The following is a 21,157-nucleotide window of genomic DNA, read 5'->3' as shown; positions in this document are numbered from 1 at the left end:
GTCCCAGCCTTCCCCAGGACCCAAAGCAGGGCAGAGCTGGAGCTGGGGGAAGCTGCAGCACACATTTCCCAACGTCCCCCAGCTGGGAGGGTTCAGAACCTTTCTCAGGATCAGAGGAGGCTGAGGGGAGGGGGGCTGGGAGCTGAGCCCCTTCCCACGCTCCCCAGGCAGCCCAAGCCCCCAGGTCCCCGTGTCCCCAGCTCGGGTTTCCAGCACCCCCAGGCACCCCCAGCCCCTCTCCTTTCCCTGGTGCCCCCCGCCCTGGAGCTGGGACACCCAGGCAAACAACCCTGGCTGAGCCCCCTGTTATTTAGGCAGGATTAGGCAAAAATTTGTGTGCACTTTTGAACTGTTTTCACAAGCGTTGCCTCTCACTCCCACGCAGGAAGCAGGAGAGGAGCCGGCCTGTTCCAATTAGGGCTCCTCGGACCCAAAGGGCAGCGAGATTCCAGGGGGGGAAAGGGAAAGTGGGACAGAAAGCTGCAAACGAGGCACCAGAAGGAAATCTGGATGGGGAGCAGGGATAAGCACAGCAAGAGGTGTTTGGGGATGAGATGGGAGCAGATAGGGGGAGATTTGGGTCCCCTTCCTGCAGCAACTTGCCAGAGACCGGCCCTGCTTCCCTCTGCAAGGATGGCACAAAAGGTGCAAACATTTGCTATTTTAATTTAAAATAAATATATTTCTTTAAAAAGAAAGAAAAAAAGAGAAGAAAAATAAGTCTTTTTTTCCTCCTTCAAGCAGTGAAAAATAAATACTCTGAGATGAAAGCTGGGCTTCAAGAGAAAAACAAGAGAGGAAACCGAAAGCCCACAGTGCTTAGCGCTGCAGAAAGCCCAACAAAGCCGGCTTTTTTCCGGCCCTCAGCAGTTTTCTTAGGGAGATGTGGTGTGCCATGGGGGCCAGCTCTTCCCCCACAAAACTGGCCTGAACACTGTCCTCCCTAAAGGCAGATAAAAGCATTTTGTCCCTGTTTGGGCCCTCAGCACTTGGAGTTCCAGAGGGGAAGGTTCAGCTGCGGGTGAGGTGTTGGGATGCTTTGCTCAGCCTCAGGTTTTGGGGTTCCCTGTGTCCCATGGACACCCTGGCTTGGCCTGGGAGAGATGTGTCCATGGGGAAAACTGGGCACAGAGCAGCCCCCAGGTGAGGAGGGCTGGGTCTGGCTCAGGGAATCTGGCAGCCCAGGGAAAGGATTCTGCAGCCACCATCAGTCACAGCCCCTGCTCAGGCTCCAGCTCCTTCTCCTCCCTCCCTCTCCCTGCTCTGTAATGTGGGTGTTGGATGGCAGTCCTGGGAAAGCAGCATCCTTGAGAGTCCCAGGAGCTTGCAGGGGAGCAGCCTGGTGGGCAGCTCCATCTTTGGCTTTTGTGGGAGAGAAGAGGGAATGAAGTGCTAGAGAAAGGCCAGGGCTGGAGCTGAGCTAAACCACAGCCCTGAGTCAATGCTCGCTGTGATTATGGGAAAGCTCCCCCAGCTCAGCAGAGCCAGGCCCACAGCTCCTATTCCTTCAGCAGCTCAGGGGCTTCCCTCAGCTGGGGACTCACCCCATCCTCTTCATTTCAGCTGCTGGAAGGAGTATAGATGGACAAAGCAAACCCTGGGGAGATTCAGCCACCTCTGAGGTTGGGGAATGTGGCATGGCTTAACAGCACTCATTGGAACGACCAAAGAAGTCACAAATAAGATCAGTCATCAATACAATTCCTTCATTGCTGCCCAGAGCAGCTGTGGCTGCCCCAGCCCTGGAAGTGTCCAAGGCCAGGATGGACAGGGCTTGGAGCAGCATGGGATAGGGAAGGTGCCTGTGGAATGAGATGAGCTTTAAGGTCTCTCCCAGTCCAACCCATCACAGGGTTCTAGGAGGAGATGCTACAGGGCTGGAGTGGTCCAGCTCCAGCAGCTCCAGCAGCACCAGCAGCTCAGCACGAGACCCTCCCACTCCTGAATCAGCTCCAAATGCCCTCTGCAGTCCCTTTAAATTTAACGGCATCACAACCTGAAACTTCCACCAGCCTTTTCCAATGGCCTGAGGGCAGGGTCCAGGTTAATTAAACCCTGGAGACAGCGAGGAGCAGCCTCCCCCTGCCCAAAAGCCTCTTCTCGCAGGGCCCTTAGAGCCCTTCCCTCCTCTGTCCCAGTGGAACACCCCAGGAGCGGTGTCCCCTCCGCAGGCAGGATTAGCACCTTACTTCCAGGCTGGGCTGTTCCTCAGCAGGGCTGGCAGGACCCTCCCAGGCTGGCCCAGCCCTGCGAGCCGCGCTTGTCCCGGGATAATCGCCCTAATCCCCGCTAACCGCGCCGCTAAAGAGCGCTAATCCCGGGCACGGGCACAGCCTGCGGCTCTCCCCGAGCCTGAACAGCCTCCCATGGACACCCAGCCCGGCTGGAATCAGCTCAGGTGTCACCAGCCAGCCCAGGTCATGCCCGTGCCCTGCCCCACCTCGGGAGATGCTCCTTCCAAGCAAGCCCTGCACAGCTCGGATTGCTTAATAGCACTGGGGGAAAAGGTAAAAACCCCTGCCCAGCCCCGGCACCGAGCAAACACGCACAGATATCCCCGAGCTGCTGGCACACAGCCCGGGCGCTCACGGGGCTCACCCTGCCACCAGGAGCCGCCTGGAATTCCTCACTCTCTCCGGCAGCCCCAGCCCCAGCCCTGCTCCCCGAGGCTCCCAGGGCTGCGGGAGCCCGGCCTGAGCACGTCCAGAGCAATCCCACTGCTCCAGCACTCAGGGAGAGCACGGTGCTCCGGGTCATCCACACCTGAGAGTGCACATTCCCTTCCAGCCAGGTTAAACACAGGAATTCTGCTCTTCTCTCCAGGTCCCCGGCTGATGTTGCCATTTCTGGCATCTTTGATGAAGAAGGGATGGGACTGGATGATTTGTCCCGTCCCAGAACCCTGACATGAATTTTTCCTGGATTGCAGAAGCACCCGTGGGATGCTCCCAAGGTACTCCCCAGGCAGTTCAGTTCGGAACATTTCTCCATCCACCCAAAAAAACCCTCAGACTCTTCTGCAGATATTCATCTCCCTCTCCTTCATCATCATCCGGGAATAGGGAGAGACACAAAGGGGATTCAGCTCCAACACCTCCAGCTGCTGCTGCAGGCTGGGGCTGCCAAGCCACGCACCAGAGTCTCCCAGCAAGGGAGAGCAGGGATGTAGCAAGGCCAGGTTGAGGATAATTGGCAGAACATCGTGCGGGGAAGATGCTGTCAGGATGGGAAGTGTGAAAAGGGAAGGCTGAGATCTCTTGGCAGGGCTGTCCTCTCGCAGCAGGAGAAGGGCCAAGGAAGCTTCACTCAAGCTGAGCTCTTTCATCACTCACAAAGGATCCCAACCCTCCCAGGCGGCTCAAGCACACCTGAAGAACAAACTGTGCCAGCACACTTTGTGAGCAACCACACATGACCTCACAGCTTGGGATGTTTTCATGCCACAGTCCCGATGATCCATGTGCAATGACTCCATGCATTGGATAAAAGCCCATCATTTGTGCTGCCCCATCAGCAGGACACGAGCCATTTCTGGGGCAGATGGACTTCAGAGCTGTCCCTGCTGCTGGGTCCTGACAGGCGCCTCAATTATCCTTGCCTTGGGAAGGGATTAGACACGGAGGAGCTCAGCCAAACACCTCCAATCTGGCTGTCCCGAGGAATTCCCCAGCCTTCCCTCGCTTTCCCTGCACAGACTGATCCCTCTGTGTGCTGGCCCCAGCCCCTGCCCCCAGGCCGAGCCAGGGCCGAGTCACGCCAGACACGAGGGCAGCACATGGCAGGACAGTGGCCGTGCTCAGGGCTGGGATGATGCTCAACCCCCCCAGACACGTCCGGCCACATCAAAGGCTCGCTCGGCTCAGCGCCTCCCGTTCATCCTGCAGGAGCGTTTGTCAGAGCCGGACCTGCAGAGCGTGTGTCCCTGCACTCACGAGTGGAACGTCCCCTGGGATGTCCCTGCGGCTTCCTGAAGCCCAGAACACCCCCGTGGGATGCTGCCAGCACGAAAGCGGCGATGCGGAAGGATCAGAGGATGACGAGGGAGGGAGGCTCGGCAGCTCCGGGTCACCTCCGCTCGCTGCCCCGGGCGACGGGCGCTGGGCGAGCCCTGCACCGCTCGGCAGCTGCAGATTCCTGCCTGTCCCACCCCCTCCTCCGCAGCCTTCCCGGCCACCCCTTCCCCGCAGGGCAATGCCAGCCAGACGGCGGAGATTGCTCAATGGCAGCTGCAAGTCGCGGCGCATCCATCGCGTCCCCGCGGCTGGCACAGGGAGGGATGGATGGATGGATGGATGGATGGATGGATGGATGGATGGATGGATGGATGGATGGATGGATGGATGGATGGATGGATGGATGGATGGATGATGGATGATGGATGGATGGATGATGGATGATGGATGGATGGATGGATGGATGGATGGATGGATGGATGGATGGATGGAGGCTGCCGTGCCCACAGCCAGGCTCTGACAGCTTCCCTTCCTTCCACACATCTGGAGTGCTTCGGGAGCGCGGGCAGAGCAGAGGAGGAGGAGCCCAAGAGCTTCTCCTGTCCTCACCTGTGAGCAGTCCCCAGGAAGGTGTCACTGCACACGAGGGCTCCAGGGCTGCCCTCCCCTACCAGCCCGGTGCCAGCTGCACTTTCCGAAGGCGGAGAGGGAAGATTAGGATATTTAGCTTTGAAATCAAACAAATAATTGCACAGGCTTTCTGCAAACAGATCAGGGTTGGGAGGTCAGAGAGCAGCTGGTAAATCTCAGCACTGTTTGCTCTGCCTAAATAATATTAGACTGAGGATAATCAATCATTTTAATCAACAAAATTATTTATAACTCTTTAGAGCAAACAGTCAACTCTGCTGGCAGCTGCCAAGAGACGGCAGGTAACGATCCACATGCCTCCAATTTTCCTGTGTGGTTATGGATTGACTCCTTTGCATCCCTGGATTTACTGCCCTAAAGATTTGTCCTTGCAAGTGCCTTGACCCTCTCTGAGCATGTCCCTGGCAGGGCTCACCAGCACACACTCAAACACACCCAGCAAACACAGATACACCCAGCAGCCCCTCACAGCTGAAACTCACCCCAGGGCAGCTCACAGCACCTTCCCAAGCTGCATCTCCCAGCACAGCAGCATCTCCCTGGGAGGGAGGGGAGGGAGAACCAGTTGGACAGCAGAGGGAAGAAGTGCTGCTTCTGCTCTGCCACCTGAGCCAGCCCCACCTCCCCAGTTCTCCTCGGGGCTGTGGCTCTGCTGGTGCCACCACCTGACACATCCACGGGCACCACTCGTGTCCCACACACTGCACATCCCCCCAGCCCAGGACAGGTTCTGCACTGCAGCAGATGATCCCAGCAGCCACAACAGGACAGGAGCCTTTTCCTGGCTGGGCTGGAAGCTGTGAAAGCCAAGGCATTGCTGAGAGGAGAATGAGGGTCGGCTTCCCATCTGGGATCAGCAGGGAATTAGGGACAAGGCCATCCCTGGATGCTTCTGCCAGCCCTGCACCATTTCACCTCCCTGCCCCCTGTGCAAGCTCAGCTCCCCCAGTGATGGAGGCCAGAAGGGGCCTGGGAAAAACCTGGAAACCAAAGCTCTGCAGCCCACGCCAGCCTCAGAAACAGCAGTGCCAAAGTAATTTCATTTCACAACTTCTCAGGAACAATTCTCCTGGTTTTATTCATTTTTAAGAAAGCAAGAAAACCAACAAAGGGGATTTTCCAGGAGAGCCCCAAGATTAATCCTCTCCATCCCTGAGCACAGGGCTCCTGGGCTTTGCCCAAATGTGTTACACCATGCAACATCCAGGCTTCCAGTATCCTCAGGCACAGGAATGAGGGTTTTCCCAATCTACCCTAGCAAGTTCTTCTTTTCCAGCTCCTACTTCTAGGAAACTTCCCACCAGGGAAGGGACCAGTGCAGAGATTGGGCCAGACCAAGCCCTGGGAAGATGAAGGTGGGAGTGAGCTGGGGAAGGCGGCCAAAGACAAGCTGGGCTGCCCCATCAGCCTCAGTCATCCCCATCCCAGAGCCAAGCACTGTCCAGGATGGGATTATGTCACCTCCTGGCCTCAGCTGGGAAGAGCGAAGGGCAGGCAGGGATAAATCTGAGTGGCTGGAGGTGCTGGGGTCTGCCCAGAGAAAGCCTGAGCTTGGAAAACTCAGTGAGGGCTGGGGGAGAGAGGCTGAGACACTCCCAGGCCTCGCATCCACCCCGCGAAGCATCCGGAAGCTATTAAGGAATTACAGCCTCCCTGGCCCCGAGCCCTCCCCAGCAGAAGTGCCTGGGAGCAGATGGTGAAAGGGCTGATTGAATTCGGCTGCTCGAGCCAAGAGGCTCTTTAGGAGAGACTCAATGGAGGAGGGGGTGGAGGGACAGCATTTGGGACTCGGGAGCTGGGAGCCCTTGCCAGGAACTCCAGGAATCCTCCATCAACCCTAACGAGGCTGGAGGAGTTTTGGCAGTGACTTGGATGTGTGGTTTGAGGGGTGTGAGATTCCCTTGGGAGCTTGGCCCCGAGCTCCTGGTGATCCAGGAGTGATTCCTCAGTGATCCAAGGCTGGTTCCTCTCCCTTCATCTCCAAGGGCACCGTGCATTGGACCAGCTCCCTTCCAGGGAGGTGGGATAGTCCCAGGAGCTGTGTGATCCCAAACCTTGGTCCCAGCTGAGGAGAAGGGACAGGAGCTGTCAGCCCAACAGCCCTGCCCACCCCCGTGGCTTTCCTCCCAGCAAAATGCAGGTTTGGAAAGATCCTTAATTGCCAGCTTGGTGTAATCCCACCCCTTTCCAGCACCCGTGGGAAGGCACTGGGTATGGGACCAGACCTCCCAAGAGCCCTCAGAGAGGGAAGGAACTCTGGATGGGAAGGAGGTGAGGAAAAAAGACCAGGATGAGAGAAATGTAGGATGAAAAAGAGCCAACACGAGGGGGAGAAAAAAAGGATAAATGTGCTTCGAAAGTCATCCTTGGTGCCAGCCCTCCCAGAGCTGATGCCAGTGCCTGGGCAAAAACACAGATGGAGGAACCAAAATTGCCTGGGGATGAAGGAAGGGCTTAAACCCTCCCTGGCAAGTGGAGGGGAAGAAAAGGAGGAATGCCCAAAAACCAACATAGCCCCAAGCTCTGGGTTCCCTGCCCTGGACAGCCAGCTCCAGCTCCCTGTCCCTGTGTCCCATGGGAACAGGCATCGGCTCCGAGGCCCCCGTGCCGTCCCCATCTCCGAATCCATCCCTGTTTTTCCAAGGGAGAAAGCTCCAGTGAGTCCCCCCGGGATCCTTGGCCGGCTGCCCGAGGTTGGGAAATCGGGAGCCTGGTCAGGCTCTGCCAGAGGGGTCGGCACGGAGCGCTCCGTGACCGTCAGGGGATCTTTGCGGAGCAATCTTTTCCGAGACAAGTCATGAGATTATTTCTTGCCTGGAATTTGCTCCCGCAGCTCCCATCGGCCCCGGACTGCTGAGTCAAGAGACCGCCGGGGCTGTGCCCTCCAGATGAGTAAATAAATTGCCATGGGGAGCGCGGGGGGCCGGGGGGGCTGGCGCCCGCCGGGGCGCGGGATGGGGCAGGGAGGGGACCCGATGACTCCTGAGCCTTGGGCTGGGGATGGATCCCAGCTTGGCAGCCGCGAACGGACTTAGTCACCAGATTAGCGAGCAGCTAGTTACACACGCGGCTAAAAGGCACATCATCCTCCCTGCCCTTCCCTCTCCTCCTTCTCCTCAGAGCTTTTATGCCCCTTCTTCTTTCATTTTTTAAATTTCTTTCAGCCTAACTTCGCCTCTCAGCGAGTGCCTGGGACGGGGCAGCCAGAAGCCCTTGAATATGCCAAAACGGAGGAAAGGATCTAGCCCGAGGGTGCAACAGCTCGGGACAGCCCCTGCTGATCCCTCCCTGTACCCATCGCTCAGATCGCTCCCGTCCCATCGCTCCGATCGCTCCCTCCGATCTCTGCCATCCCCATCGCTCCGATCGCTCCCATCCCATCCCTCCGATCGTTCCTATCCTCATCCCTCCGATCTCTCCCATCCCCATCCCCCCGATCTCTCCGGTCCCATCCCGCCGTGCCGCTCCCCCGGGCACTCGGGTCACTCCATGGGATCCGTCTGGCCCCGGCTGCTCCGGGCTCGGCTGCTCGGAAGCAGGGATGGTGCGAGTCATCCCGCTCGAAGGCAAACAGCCTTTCATGTTCCGGCCTTTGGAGCCAAATTCAAATCTGGAGCCGCTTAAAGGGATGGAAAGAGCCGCAGAGAGGAGCGGCCCCGCCGGGCCGCGGCTACCGGGACAGCTCCGAATCCCAAACCCCGCTGCTGCCGCTGGAAAGGGAAACTTTCCCAGCCTTCCCAGCCTTCCCAGAGCCCAAACTCGCTGGCAGCCCTTCACAAGGACGGGCTTGGGAAATGCCACGGGCTGAGGGCACCGCGCTGCAGCTCCCAACCTGCTGGGCTCCTGGGGCTGGTGCCAGGGATTGAGCAAAGGAGTTTTTCCTCATTTCCAGCTGCACACCAGCAGGAATTGCGTTTGCTGACCTCATGGAGCAGTCTGAGGGATGGAGCAGTTGGGTAACGTGCCTCGAGCACTTGAAAAGAGAAAGCTCTTGGCATTGCATTTTCAAACCGCTTCTAACAATAATGGGTAAAAAAAGAAGGGAAAAAAAAAAGACCCTAATTTCACGTGTCCCACTCCATCTTTCTTTAATTTTCCAGTGGAAAAAGCCAGGACTACTCAGCTTTTGCAAGTTGTTTCTTCAGAGGGTTCAGGTTTCGATAAACAATTGCTCAAAACTAAAAGGTAAGAAAACAAAAATCCCCTTTTCTGCTTCCAGAGCAATGACCAAAATTCAGTGGCTTTGCACAAACACACGCAGGCACCTCTGCAAAAAACTTTCATGTGGGTCAAAAAGCCACAGTTTGATTATTGTGATAAAAAATGCTGACAACGGGGGGAAAACAACAGCAAACAACCCCCAAAGCATTGCCCAGTGTCCAGCTGCAGCTTTTGGGGTCTGCTGGTGGCAGTGGCAGCGTCCCTGAGTCAGCAGTGTTATCCTGCAGGGCCATTCCCACTGGCAATCCCAGCAAGCCCCATCCTGCTGTGGTTCCCAGGGGATGCTGAGCCTGCCCCAGTCACTCACCCAGCACCCCAAAATTGGGAATTCTGGGGGGTGGGTTGCTCCAGACCTGTCTCCTGCCGTGAGGAGCCAGGGAGGAGCCGAGCAGTGGAGCACAGACCATGGAGAATGGGAATCCTGCGAGCAGAGGGAGATCTGGAGCACTCAGCTAAGGATGCTCCCACCTCCCTGACCCTGCGGAATGGGAGCACTGTGCCTCAGTTTCCCTAAAAACAAGGTCTCATTAAGCCCATTCACAACATCTTTTGCAGTCAAAGACCCCCAAAGCTTTAGAAAAAAGCTTTTTAAGAAAAGCTCAGTGCCTGGGCTGGCTTCTCCTGCGCTCCCCACCAGCCATGTGAAGAATGCCTTGGAATCACGTCAAGTATTTGAGATGGGATGGGGGGAGAGGGGGCACGGCGAGGGGAGAGGGGGAGCTTTGACTCAGTGTCTGGCTTCTTTCATCAATCCCACATTCCTGCTCATGCCATCACCCTCCGGGAAAGTGCGACAACCTACACAATCCATGTGGAGCCAATTTAGAATCCCTTCCATGGAAGAAAATGCATTTTGTTCATTAACAAGCTCTGGATGCTCAGCTGGGGTGAGGAGGCAGCCTGCAGCCCCACAGCCATCCCAGAAACATGGGATTCAGGGGGAAGAGCTCCTACACACAGCTACAGCCCAGAGGAGAGCAGTGCTCCCTGCACACCCTCCCAGGACATTTGTTCCAGCCCAAATAACCTCGGGGTTCCTGCACCAGCCACCTGAGCTGGAGGTTTCTGCCTCTTTTGGCTTTACAGGAAAAGTTTAAACGTGAGGAAAAAAGCTGGTAAGCAGGGAATTGCTGGAGTAGGTGTTGTTGTGCCCAGCAGCAAATGGGAGAGGAATGAATGGAAATTGCAGCCCCAGAGCCCAGTTCAGACCCAGACAGAGCCCTGGGACTTTGCCCATCCCAATCCACATCACAATGACTCCAATCCTCATTCCCAAAGCAGAGGGGATTTTCCTCTCTGGGAAAGCAAGCTGCTGTTTCTCGGTGTGTTTGTGATATTTTTCTGGCAGGTTATATTTATCCACAGGCTCCAGGAACCAGATGTGGGACTGAGGGACTGTGCTGCACCAGCTTCCTGCTTTCCTGCAGACTCCAGGTCCACCTGCCCTGCACGGAGCTGGACACAGCCTGGAGAGCCAGGAAACTGTGCAAGGTCAGCACAGCCAGGGGAGGGAACAAACAGGGAAAAACCTCCCTGGTCCTGCACAGGGAGCATTGCTCCCAGGAGTTGTGCTGTTCATGGGACAGAGCAGCAAATCAGGTCTTGGATTTTTGGCAGTTGAGTGAAAAAAAAACCCCAAAACCTCAACATACAAATGAGAGTTTCAGTTCAGAAAGAGACAGTAGTGGGAGAGCAGGGTTTGACCCATCCAGGGCTACTCTGAGCAAGCCACCCCTCTGGAGAAGGATGGAGCACCCTGGAGCAGCTGTGAGAACAGCCCTGAGGGCTCTGCAAGGCAGCACTGGCAACCTGTGAAGGGCTCCAGAGCCGGGGTGGCTGCACTGACACACCATGGCTGAGCCTTTGCACCAAATTACAAACTGGAACCACCCTGGCAGTGCCCAAGGCCAGCCTGGATGGGGCCCTGAGCCACCTGGTCCAGTGGGAGTTGCCCCTGGTGCAGGAACTGGATGAGCTTTAAGGACCCTTCCAACCCAAACCACTCTGGGATTCAAGGATTTATTTCTTTTTCTGCCATCTCTGTTCACTTGGCCTCCAACCCTGTGTCCATCCCTCCCCCGTTCCAGGAGATTTTCAGGCACATCAAGCGATTGCAGATTTCCACATTTTCCCATCATTGCCACAGAAACGTGCAGGCACAAATGTCCAAAGCTGGGGAAGCTGGGCTGGAGGGATGAGAGCAGCTCTGCAGGGCTGTGCAGGAGCCATCCCAGCTTTCCAAGGGTCACCTTTGCAGGAGAGATCCTGCACTCCGGGCCCATTATCTCCACAGCCATCTCCTAGCTCTGCCACAGGCAGCACTCAAGTGCTTCCCCCCTCAAATTCCACTGCACCTGGGAAAAATGTAGGAGCTCGTAGGAGAATCAATAAATATTTATTGTTTAACCAGCAGTATTTTGACTGGAGATGTAAGCATGGCCCTGTGCCAGGGAAACAAGAGCCTTCTTGGCCAGCACTGCAAACAAATTTTTGTCTGTATCTTGTTGGAAGATTATAAACTACACAATGAAAGGAAAAAAAAGAAACACAGGCAGCGAGCAGCTTAGTCACGGAAGAGGAACAAAAGAGCTGAGATGGATAACTGTGGCATGGGGTTACAGAAAAGGGCTGCAGGCCTGACTTTTGGCTGTGAGACAGCTGTGCTGCTCAGATCAGCTGCAGATTGTGCCACTGGCTCCTGCTGGGATGGGGCTGGGAGCTGCACCAGGAGGCACTGGAGAGACACTGGAATTCAACAGGAATTCCCAGGCAAAAAGCAAACTGTGCCTACAGAGGCACAACCTTGCACCTATGGAATATCCCAATTCCCACAGTGGGATGAACAGTCAGGCCCTGGCTCCAGGGAATTTTAGTGCCCAAATGAAGCAGATCATCCCCTCCTCGTGCACCTCCTCAGTGTCCTGGCACACTCCTACCCAGCTGTGCCTACCTACCAAGCAAGATTTGCCAGCCTGGAGGGTGCCAGAGCTCCATCCTTTGGGTCAGACACAGCAGTGACACTTGCTGTCCTAAATCATGAGATTTACTCACTTTGTGCCATGCAAGGACCAGCTGACAAAAGGAAAAGACTCTCCTGCCTTATCTGGGACAGATTTACTTGGATTTGTTCCCTTCTTCCCCAGAATCCCAGCAGATTTTGCCACAAGTGACAAGAGCCATTAGGGTGACAGTTCTGCCAGTTCACATCCCTGACACAGATCCAGACAGTCTGGTCTCACCCACACCCACCTGAGGGTTCAACCTATGGGACAACCTGTGCACCCTAAGCCTGACCCACTGCCCCCAGCTCCTCACACAGCAGGGTCCATCCCAGGCTGCAGCCACTGCACTTCCCCAGCAGCAAATCCAGAGCTGGCTCCCAGAGCAGCAGAGGCTGCCCCATCCCTGGACGTGTCCAAGGCCAGGCTGGACGGGGCTTGGAGCACCCTGGGCTAGTGGGAGGTGTCCTAGTGGAATGATGAGATCTTCAAACCATTCTGGGATTCTGTGATAATCCCGTGGCAAAACTCAGCATGCCACAGTCCTGCTGGAGTCCCAGCCACTCGCTGCGTGCCTGCCAGCAATCTGCTCTGGATTTGGGAGTGCAGGAAGTCTTAGGATGTCTCAGCAGCTCGCTTTGGAGAGCTGGAGCACAGCATTCCAGCGTGAGCCTGTGTTATCCCTGCATTCTGCAAGGCCCATCAAAGCATGGCACGCTGTAATTACATGGCAAATTAGGGGCCACTTCATGTAACGACACTGTAATTACACACTTGGTGCGTGCTTTGGGGAGCTCGGGATGGAAACGTGAAAGGAACGGGGTTTTGTTCCTGTTCTCTGGAAATCTGCCTCCCTTAGGCAGGTTAAACCCAGGGATGCGCTGTGGTGGATGTGTCCCTGAAGGACAGCTCTGCCCTCTTTCCACCCCTTCCAGAGCTTTGGTGTGAAGCTGATACTAAAAAAGCTGAAGCCGGTGGCAGCCAAGTGCAGGCAGTCCCCCCTCCTGGGAACCTCTCATTCCCGCATCCCGGCTGGATACCACAGTAATGGGCATTTTGTCAGCGCATACACAGGTAATTGCTCTTCTTCAGCTGAGTTCTCACCTCCTCCGCAGGCAATCAGCACCAAAAATGCGAGAGCAGCCCCAAGCCCTCCATTTCTGAGCCTCGGCCTCGCTGCTGATCATTCCAGCCCACACAGAGCATCCCCAGCTCTCACCTTGGCTGCACTTCAGAGCAAAGCATTCCAAAAGACCCGGGTGCAATTCCCTGCATCCCTGGAAACACCAATCAGTGCTTTCCCTTCTCCAGGCTCAGGCATCCCGAGTGTCCCGGCAGGACAGGTGAGCGCTCTCCCAGCGCCGCCGAGGCCGAGGGAGGGACAGAGAACGTTCCAGAGCAGGGAGGGGAATGCTGGAGTTCTCTGCTGGGTTTTATCCCGCATGGAAAGAAAACGTGCCAGTAGCAGGGAAACTGAGTCACACGGCAGCTGGCACAGCTGGAGGGCTCAGCCCTGCAAGGATAACGCAGATCAAACCTTTCTTTTGGGATGACAGTAATGTCCCAAGTCCCTGAACACTTTTACCCCGACCAGCTCAGCAAACTGACCCCGCTGGCCAGGCTGGTCCCGCTGTGACCCCGTTCCATGCACAGGGAGCCAGGGATGGCTGCAAACTTGTCCTCGATCCCCTCCTAAAACCTAAAGAAGAGGGATTTTCTCTGCCACTTGCCCGAGGCAAGGTTCGCTGGAGGAGCTCTGCGTTTGCCAGGCTCGCTTTGAATGCGCACTCCCGTATTTGTCTGTGCTGAAAGTGAAAGCAAAGCCTGACCTGGCTGTGGGAAGGGGGAGAAACACGATTCAGGCAGGTCCTACATCCAAAAGCAGCTGGAAGCTGTGGAGGAGCTTCCCCCCACAGCAGGAGAACCAGAATCTTACACAGGTTTGGGTTGGAAGGGAAAATCGTGCTTCAGCCCTTACTGATGTTGTCCCGAATCCTAAACAGAGGGAAAGGCTCTTGCCAGATAAAAACACACCCCTGGGATGCCACCCACGCACAGGCCAATGGAAACAACGTGTCCATGTCCCAGCTGCCCTCAGGGTAGGCATGGGAAGAGCCGAAAAGCCGAAACTCTGGATTTCTGGGCTGCGTGTGCACGGAGCAAATCCTTTTTCCATGAACAAATCCAGCCCTGCTCCCGTAACACACCTCCAGGGAAAGGAGGCAAATGAGGGCTGGATGCAGGATGGGGAGCTTGGCATCCCTGCTCCACCTGGAACCACATCTGGGAGCACAGCCCTGCTCTGGTACCTCGGGGGTGGCAAATCCGCAGCTTCCTTAGCAAGAAATGAGTGCTTGGGAGCCGCAGTTACATCCCAGTGAGGACTGGGGAGCTGCTTCTCACTCCCAGCAAGGACTGGGGAGCTGCTTCTCACTCTACCCACAGCCAGCAAACGCAGTTTGGCAGAGCTGCAGGAAACCAAGTGATTTGTGGAGGGCAGCGTTCACCAGACCCCAGGTGAAGTTCCCTTTGGGGTTGAATTTTGCATGGTTTGGGGTTTTACTGTCTCAGAAAACAGCCCACCAAGCCATTGGTGGATCAGCCATGTATGTACAACCACAAGTGGTCTTACCACCCTCTCCATCACATCCTCATAAAAATATCCAGGCACACAGAATTGTATCTTGCAGGAGAACCCAACCCTGCAGGGTTCTGGTTCTGACCTGCTCATCTCACACATTCCTGATGGTAATAATGGGGGTGGAGGGGGGTTTGGTTTTGGAAGCTTCCTACAACTCCACATCGCTTCCAGGTTATTTTTAAACCCTTGGGACACCCCACAAATCTCCCTGGACTTTTGCAGGCAGAGGTGTGGAGTGGAACAGGGTTTGGTTTGTGGGGTGAGAGGGGACAGAGGTGCAGTTCCATGGGGCACATCAAACATCCTGCACAACTGAAATCCTCTGGCTGCAGGGACCCTCTCTGCCCAAGGTTAACCCATGGATCACATCGGGCACAGCTGCTTTATAAAGGGACAAGGGGCTGGAGCCCTTTTTGGAATTAAGGACGATGGGAATATTTGGTGGCAGATTCAGGGCTGAAAGAGCCATCAGGGAGCAGACAGAAGTGATGTTCCCTCCCAGGAACACAACCCAGCAGCATCCACACTCCTTCCCTCACCATCAATCCCACCAAACCAGAGAGCTGCAGCGTTCTCTCCGAGCTGGAGGGGAAATGAGGTTAAGCCAGCTAATTGACAGCACTGACCTTTGTGGCTCCCAGCGAGCGCAGCCACCAGCACAGGAGCGGCTGCAGCTGAGGCCGAGGGGGGGGCAGCTCTTCTCTACCTCTTGGGTTTGTGTTTCTCAGCCTCCTTCCTGCCCAAGTTTAAACTTTGGGTCAGCTCTAAGAACTGTTTGCTGACATCAGCTGCAGAAGAGCTTTCAGGGACAGAAGAAAATGAACTTAAGGCAGGGTGAAACTCTGAGCCCTCCCTTCAGGCACCAGGGAATTTCACTGCTCCAGGGCTCAGACACCCAGGGCACAGAGAGTCTCTGTGAGAGCTCTCACCCACACCAGGAGAGTGCAAATTCAAACAGATACTTTACTCTGGAGTGAAAAGCAGACCCCATCCCAGCCTGATGGTCCGGGTGTTTATTCCTGTCCCGTTTTCCTCCCCTCTATGCAAACAGGCTGCCCTCAGGGGCTGAAGGGCAGGAATGAGTCTTTACCAAAGCTTTAGGAAAGAGGCACAAACTCAGCTCCACTGCAGCCCCTCATTTCAGCTGTGTAGGAGCACCCTCAGCATCCCTCGAGCATTTGGAAGCCTGGAGCCCCCCAGGCCACACCTGGGAGTAGGAGGGATCCCAAGGGGGACACTCGGCACTGGACACTCCCTAGCCCATGGACGGCTGATGCCCAGGCGGGTGCTGCCTTTGGAGCTCTCTGCAGCCCAGCTGATGCTGCACCTATTGAAGTCTAAACACCGACCCCTGCACAGGCTCCAGCACTCAGCTGTCATTTTATTTCCACATGCAGCCCAAAATCCCAATGCCTGCAGGAGCTGTGCCTCCCTTCTGGCTTGCCTAGAAACTCCCTAACCGGCAGAGAAACGTACAACTCAATCTTTAACTTGATTTTCTGCACCGCACTGGTGCTGCACAAAATCCAGCAAAGTTCCAGTTTGGCGCAGTGGGAATTGCAGCAGAGAGAGATGAAGCAACAGGACTCGTTTTATAAAGAGAAAGGGTTGGTTTTGTTTTGTTTTGTTTTTTTCCTGCGGGTCCTCCAAGCTCCATCCTCCACCTCGCCTGGGCAGGGCAGAGAGGAGTTGAGCGCCCGGGTCAGCGAGCAGCCAGACGCCACCAGTGTGTGAAGAGCAGCCCTTATTCTGGTCAGGGCTCGGCTCGGAGCAGTACCCACAGCCAGCAGCAGCTGAACTCGCCGCTACAACACAAAAAAAACCCTTCTCGCCTCTCTTCAGTACCGTGCTGCTCTCTGCACCCTCCCTCCACTCATATCTCCAGCTCCAGAAGGGCGGAAAAAAAAACCAAAGCGGCGGGTTTTCCTGGATTAAACGTGCTAAATCCAGAGCAGTTACTGCTGGAGTTGTGTTTCCCAACTACCACGAGCGCCTGGACCACACAAGACATTGGGATGGGGAGAACGCACATCCCAGCTAACGATGGGAACAGGCGGGGAGTCCCGGGGAGCGCATCTCTCCTGCCTCCCCGCCGGACGGACTTCCCTACATCCCGGCAAGAATGCCAGAAGCATGAGGGAAGGAGGCTGGAAGGGCGGCGGGATGGATTTTGAGAGAAGGAGGGGGATGGAAAGTCATAAAAGCGCTCGGAAAGTCAATTCGCCTTGGGCAGCGGGCAGAGCCCGGGCGGCGCCGCTGCGCTGCGACTTGGGGGTGCGCTCCGTGCTCCCTTGCACAAGACACCCCCAAAAAAACCCACACGGAGCTCTGTGACCCCCCCTCCGCCGCGGGCAAGCCTCTCCCCCCCGCCAAACCTCCGCAGGGAGAAGGGGACGGGGCTGCGCCGAGCGGGGCGCGGAGGGGACGCGGCGCTCACCGGGGGACGGGAAGAGCTCGATGTCCACCTTCTCCGTCTTGATGATGGTGAGATCCACCGCCGCCTTCATGGCTGGGGCAGCGCCGCGGGGGCGTCGCGCCGGGAGCGGGGGGCGGCGGCTGAGCCCCGCCGAGCGCGGAGCGGGGCGCCCGGGGCAGCGCGGCCGGCGCTGCTTCCTCCTGCCGCTGCTCTTCCTCCTCCTCCTGCTTCTCCTCCTCCTCCTCCTCCTCCTCCTTCCTTCCTTCCGCGCTTCCTCGCTCCGCTCCCGGCTGCGCTGCGCTCTCCGCTCCGCTCCGCTTCGCCCGTCCCCGCCGCCGCCGCCCCGGCCGGGCTGAGCCGAGGGGAGGGCGCTGGGCCGGCCCCGAGCGGTGACAGCGGCCGAGGGACCCGCCCCGCCCCGCCCCGGAGGCGGCCCCGGGCCCGGCGCTGCGGGGAGCGGAGCCGGCGCTGCCGGGGGAACGGGGGTCCGGGGATGGAGCGGGGGCAGCGCGTCCAGGGCGCCTCCGCCCCGACCGCTGCTCGCATCCCGGTCCCCAAACACGACGGGATAAGAGTTTGACACGCTGGTGCAGGCAGCCCTGGCTGGAGCCGCTGGTGAAACCGATGGTTCTCGAAACCAGGCCAGTTGTGTTCACCCTGCCTGTCTCGACATGAACTGCCGCCTTTCACACTCACCCCCTCAGCTCCCATCACCCCTTCATGCTCACATCGCCTTCTCACATTTCCATCACCCCTTCTCATCCCCATCGTCCTGCCTGGAGCAGCCCGATCTTCTCCCACCCGCAAGCACATCCAAACTCAGGGCACAGCCGGGGCAGAGCAGGGCACGTTGTGCTGTGGTGGGTGACAACCAGGGCTGGTTGTTCCCAGGCCTGCTTGGTGGAGGTGGGAGGCCAAAGAGAGTTGGGAACTGACTGGATACAAAGCATCTTGAAGATGCAAGATGAGTGTCATGCCAGCACGGCATGGAGTTAACAGAAGAATATCGGTTTTCACATGAAATCTGTTTGATTGTATTTAGGTAGAACAAACTGGAGACCACAAACGGCACAGCAGAAGGAGAGTATGACTCACAGATGTCAGCTTACCGGTACGGAGAAAAAAAGTCATTAGCAACCAGCTCTTGTGGTTCTGTCACTCCGAAAGTCTTTAACAGCTTCCGACTCCGGCACAGATCAGGCTGCTCTCATCAAAGATGGGCTCAAGTGAGCACAGGCCCGCAGGAGCAGCTGCCCGGGGTCACGGTCACTGCCCAGCCCTTGGGATGGACCAGGGTCCCGCTTGCAAACACCCCTGAAACCTCCCAAGGCCCCGAAAGATCAGCTGCAGATGCAAAGCTGCAGCTCAGATTATTTCGCTTCTGCAGCGGGGCCTTTCTCAGCCACCACGGGCGTATTTATAGCAGGAGAGTTTGTGCAACTGAAAGAAGCTGCGAGGTGCTGGGGCCAGACGAGGAGAGCCGGCTCTGGCTGCACACACAGCTTTGCCAAGGCAGGCAGGCAGAGCAGCAAGAGGGCTGAGAGCTGGCAAAGCCAGGCAGGGAGCTCCAGCCCAAAGATCATCTTCCTCACCCAGTGACAACCTCTCACATCCCCAATTTTACACGCAATCTTGTTTTCTATTTACTTGCAAGCTCAGTTCTCAGCAGTGGAGTGGTACCAGTGATTTGCTGTGATGGAAAACCTCCCTGCACTGATTCCTGAGGGCTTAGGAAAACCTGAGCCATGCTCAGGCAGAGCACAGGGTTGCAAACCTCGGCTGGTGGTTTGAAAGCTACCACAGGAATGAACCTGGAAATCCGAAGGTGGAAAGAGGATGGCTGCAAGGATAAGATGTGGTCCCTCCCCGGGACAGGATCATGTGCTTGCACCTGCCCTCGGTTTGGGTTTCTTTCTTCCCCGTACGTCAACGATTGAAGGAAGAAAGCACAGAGAGGAGATTTAGCAGAACATTTCCAGCTGAAAATCAAAAGGGGATTCAGGAGAAACAGCTGCCTTTCTGTCTGATCTCTGATCCCTCCAGAGCAGGCTTGGGAAGAGAAACCTGATGCAGTTATCAGAGCCCCCAGTTCCTCCCTTCCTGCAGCCCTGGGCTGGGGTCCCGGGGCAGGGAGGGGAGGGGGCTGGCTGGGGGGCTGGTTTGTGCAGCTGCCTGGTAGAGCCAGCAGAAAGCACCTGCAGTCCCAACCGTATGGAAATGACCCCCCCGCGTGGATCGCTCGCCCTGCAGCAAACCACAACCCAGAGAGAAACACAGCAGGCGGCCACGGGACTCGCCCAAACACAGACTGGGACAGGCACACAGCACAAGGCTCCCCTGGGCAGAGAGACCCTGGATGGAGCTGCCACAGACTGAGATGCAGCAGCACAGAGGCAGAGGGTGCCCTGAGGTGTCTCTGCTTTATCCTCACTCCCCTGGGCCGATGCTTTTGGCTCAGCTCTTCTGCAGAGGAACCATCTCGAGGGCTGGCTGAACTCCAGGGCACCTGTACTGAGATCCTTCTCTTCTGGACCAGGACAGAGGAGGCTCTAATAAAGAACTTTCTCACAGCTTATGGGGTTTTTATTAGGAGAGATCCACACGCTCCTGGCATCCCAGCTGAGCCCGGATCCCACAAAGCCCGGGACACTGAGCCCAGCTTGGTGCAGGGTGGCTGCAGAGGAGCTCTGAGCTCTGAGCTTTGCCTCACCACCTTGTGCCTCCCCAGACATGTGTTCCATTTTGGTGCAATGCATGGTAACCCCTAAATGCAGGGAAACTGGAAATGCTTCCAAAAGTAACGCCAGGGCAAAAATCCCCAAAGGGGAGGAAGAGAACAGAGTGGCTGCGGACAGAGGTTTCCTCCCAGGGCAGCTGAATCTCTCCTTCGAACTCCATCCCAGCAGCCGCCTTAATTTGTGTTCACTTCAGAGCTGCAACATGAAAGCCCTGGCTCTGAGCTCCAGCTGAGCTGCTCAATGGCTCAGTGTTCGCAGAAGGCATGGAAGGAATCCATTGATTAGTTTCTTCAGCTGGGATGTGACCATTCCGAGTCCAAGACCTGCCAAACATGACTTCGCCCCAGCAACTGGTTCCTATTTGCTGCTCACAGGCTTTAGGAAAATCTTTCCTCTTCCCCATCCAAGTCTCACCCTCGTTTTCCACTGTGTGGTTACCGAACGTGAATATCCATTCAGGCTCTGTCCGGGGAGGGAGGATGAGGGGCTGGAGAAGGGCCCTGCAGCCCGAAGACGGGCGATAACCATCTGCCCTCCCTCCGCAGTGCAGCCCCTCTGTTCACAACTGCTGGGAACAAAGAAAGGATGGGCAGTAATGCCCCATTGTTCCCGGGGCAGCTGACTAACCTTGGCTTAACAGAACAATAATTACTATTCATTTAGCACTGAGGAAAGGTGTTAGGAGAGAGGAGCCTTTGCTGTGATTTCCGAACGCAGGGATGGCTCTTCCATGACCTCGCTCCTGGCTGGGATGGCTCTTTCACTTCTCCACGGCCAAATTCACTCCTGTCCCAGCCCAGGGCAGCTGCTGGCTCTCCTTCAGATGTCGTGGAGCTGGGCCAGCTTCTCCTTTCCCTCGCATTTCCCCATTCTGATTCCAGCAGGAATTAGGTGTAACTTCTGGTCTGGAGAGGGAGCTTTTCCGAGCACTGCTGCTACCAAAACACGGGGTGAAATACGAGGGCCACGTAATAACGTGGAGCATCCACCCAGCTGTAATGGCCAGGAAATGAAGAACACCATATCCAATTAAAACTGCAGGGGAATATTTATGGCAGAACGTAATTAGCCAAATTGGAGCCTTCCCCAAAACTGCCATGGGATTTTTAATGACCGCGAGCGGTCAGGGATTGGGTTTGATGTTTTGTCAAGTAAACAATACCCAGAGGGCATGAGACAAAAATCAGGAGCAAAGGGGAAAGGAAAAAGAAAAAAAAAAACTGTCCTGCAATTGCAGGGAGAAACGGAGACATGAAAGGATTTATCGTAACGGGGACATTGTTGGAAGGAGCAGCAGCCACCACTCCAAGAAAGGAAAGAGCAGGGAGGTGGCCCTGGGTGTGGAGGTGGCCCTGTGCAATGAGAGGAAAGAGCAGGCAGCTGCCTCGGCCGCTCCCCTGGGAGATACCTTTCCTGGAATTTAAAACGATACGAGAAATTCTTTGGAGTATTTTGGTAAGAGGAGGCTGGGTTAGCCCTGCTGATTGCAGCCTCCGTGTTTGGCTCGGGCATGGAAGCAGTGCCCGTTCTGGCACAAG

General features: G+C 56.4%; 1 protein-coding gene across 3 annotated transcripts in view; it reads right to left on the bottom strand.

Moving 5' to 3' along the window:
- ETS1 (ETS proto-oncogene 1, transcription factor) overlaps positions 1-17,000 on the bottom strand; it is a 45,404-nt gene extending 28,404 nt beyond the window's left edge. For all 3 annotated transcript variants that reach the window (XM_033081852.2, XM_033081853.2, XM_033081854.1), the window contains exon 1: positions 16,903-17,000. In XM_033081852.2, coding sequence (XP_032937743.1) covers positions 16,903-16,972 — 70 coding nt within the window. In that variant the 5' untranslated portion in view covers positions 16,973-17,000. The remainder of the gene's footprint in view (positions 1-16,902) is intronic.
- Between the last annotated feature and the right edge of the window lie 4,157 nt (positions 17,001-21,157).

This window comes from Catharus ustulatus, chromosome 28 (genome assembly GCF_009819885.2).
Source record: "Catharus ustulatus isolate bCatUst1 chromosome 28, bCatUst1.pri.v2, whole genome shotgun sequence".
NCBI lineage: Eukaryota > Metazoa > Chordata > Aves > Passeriformes > Turdidae > Catharus > Catharus ustulatus.
This window is presented reverse-complemented; position numbering and strand designations above follow the sequence as displayed.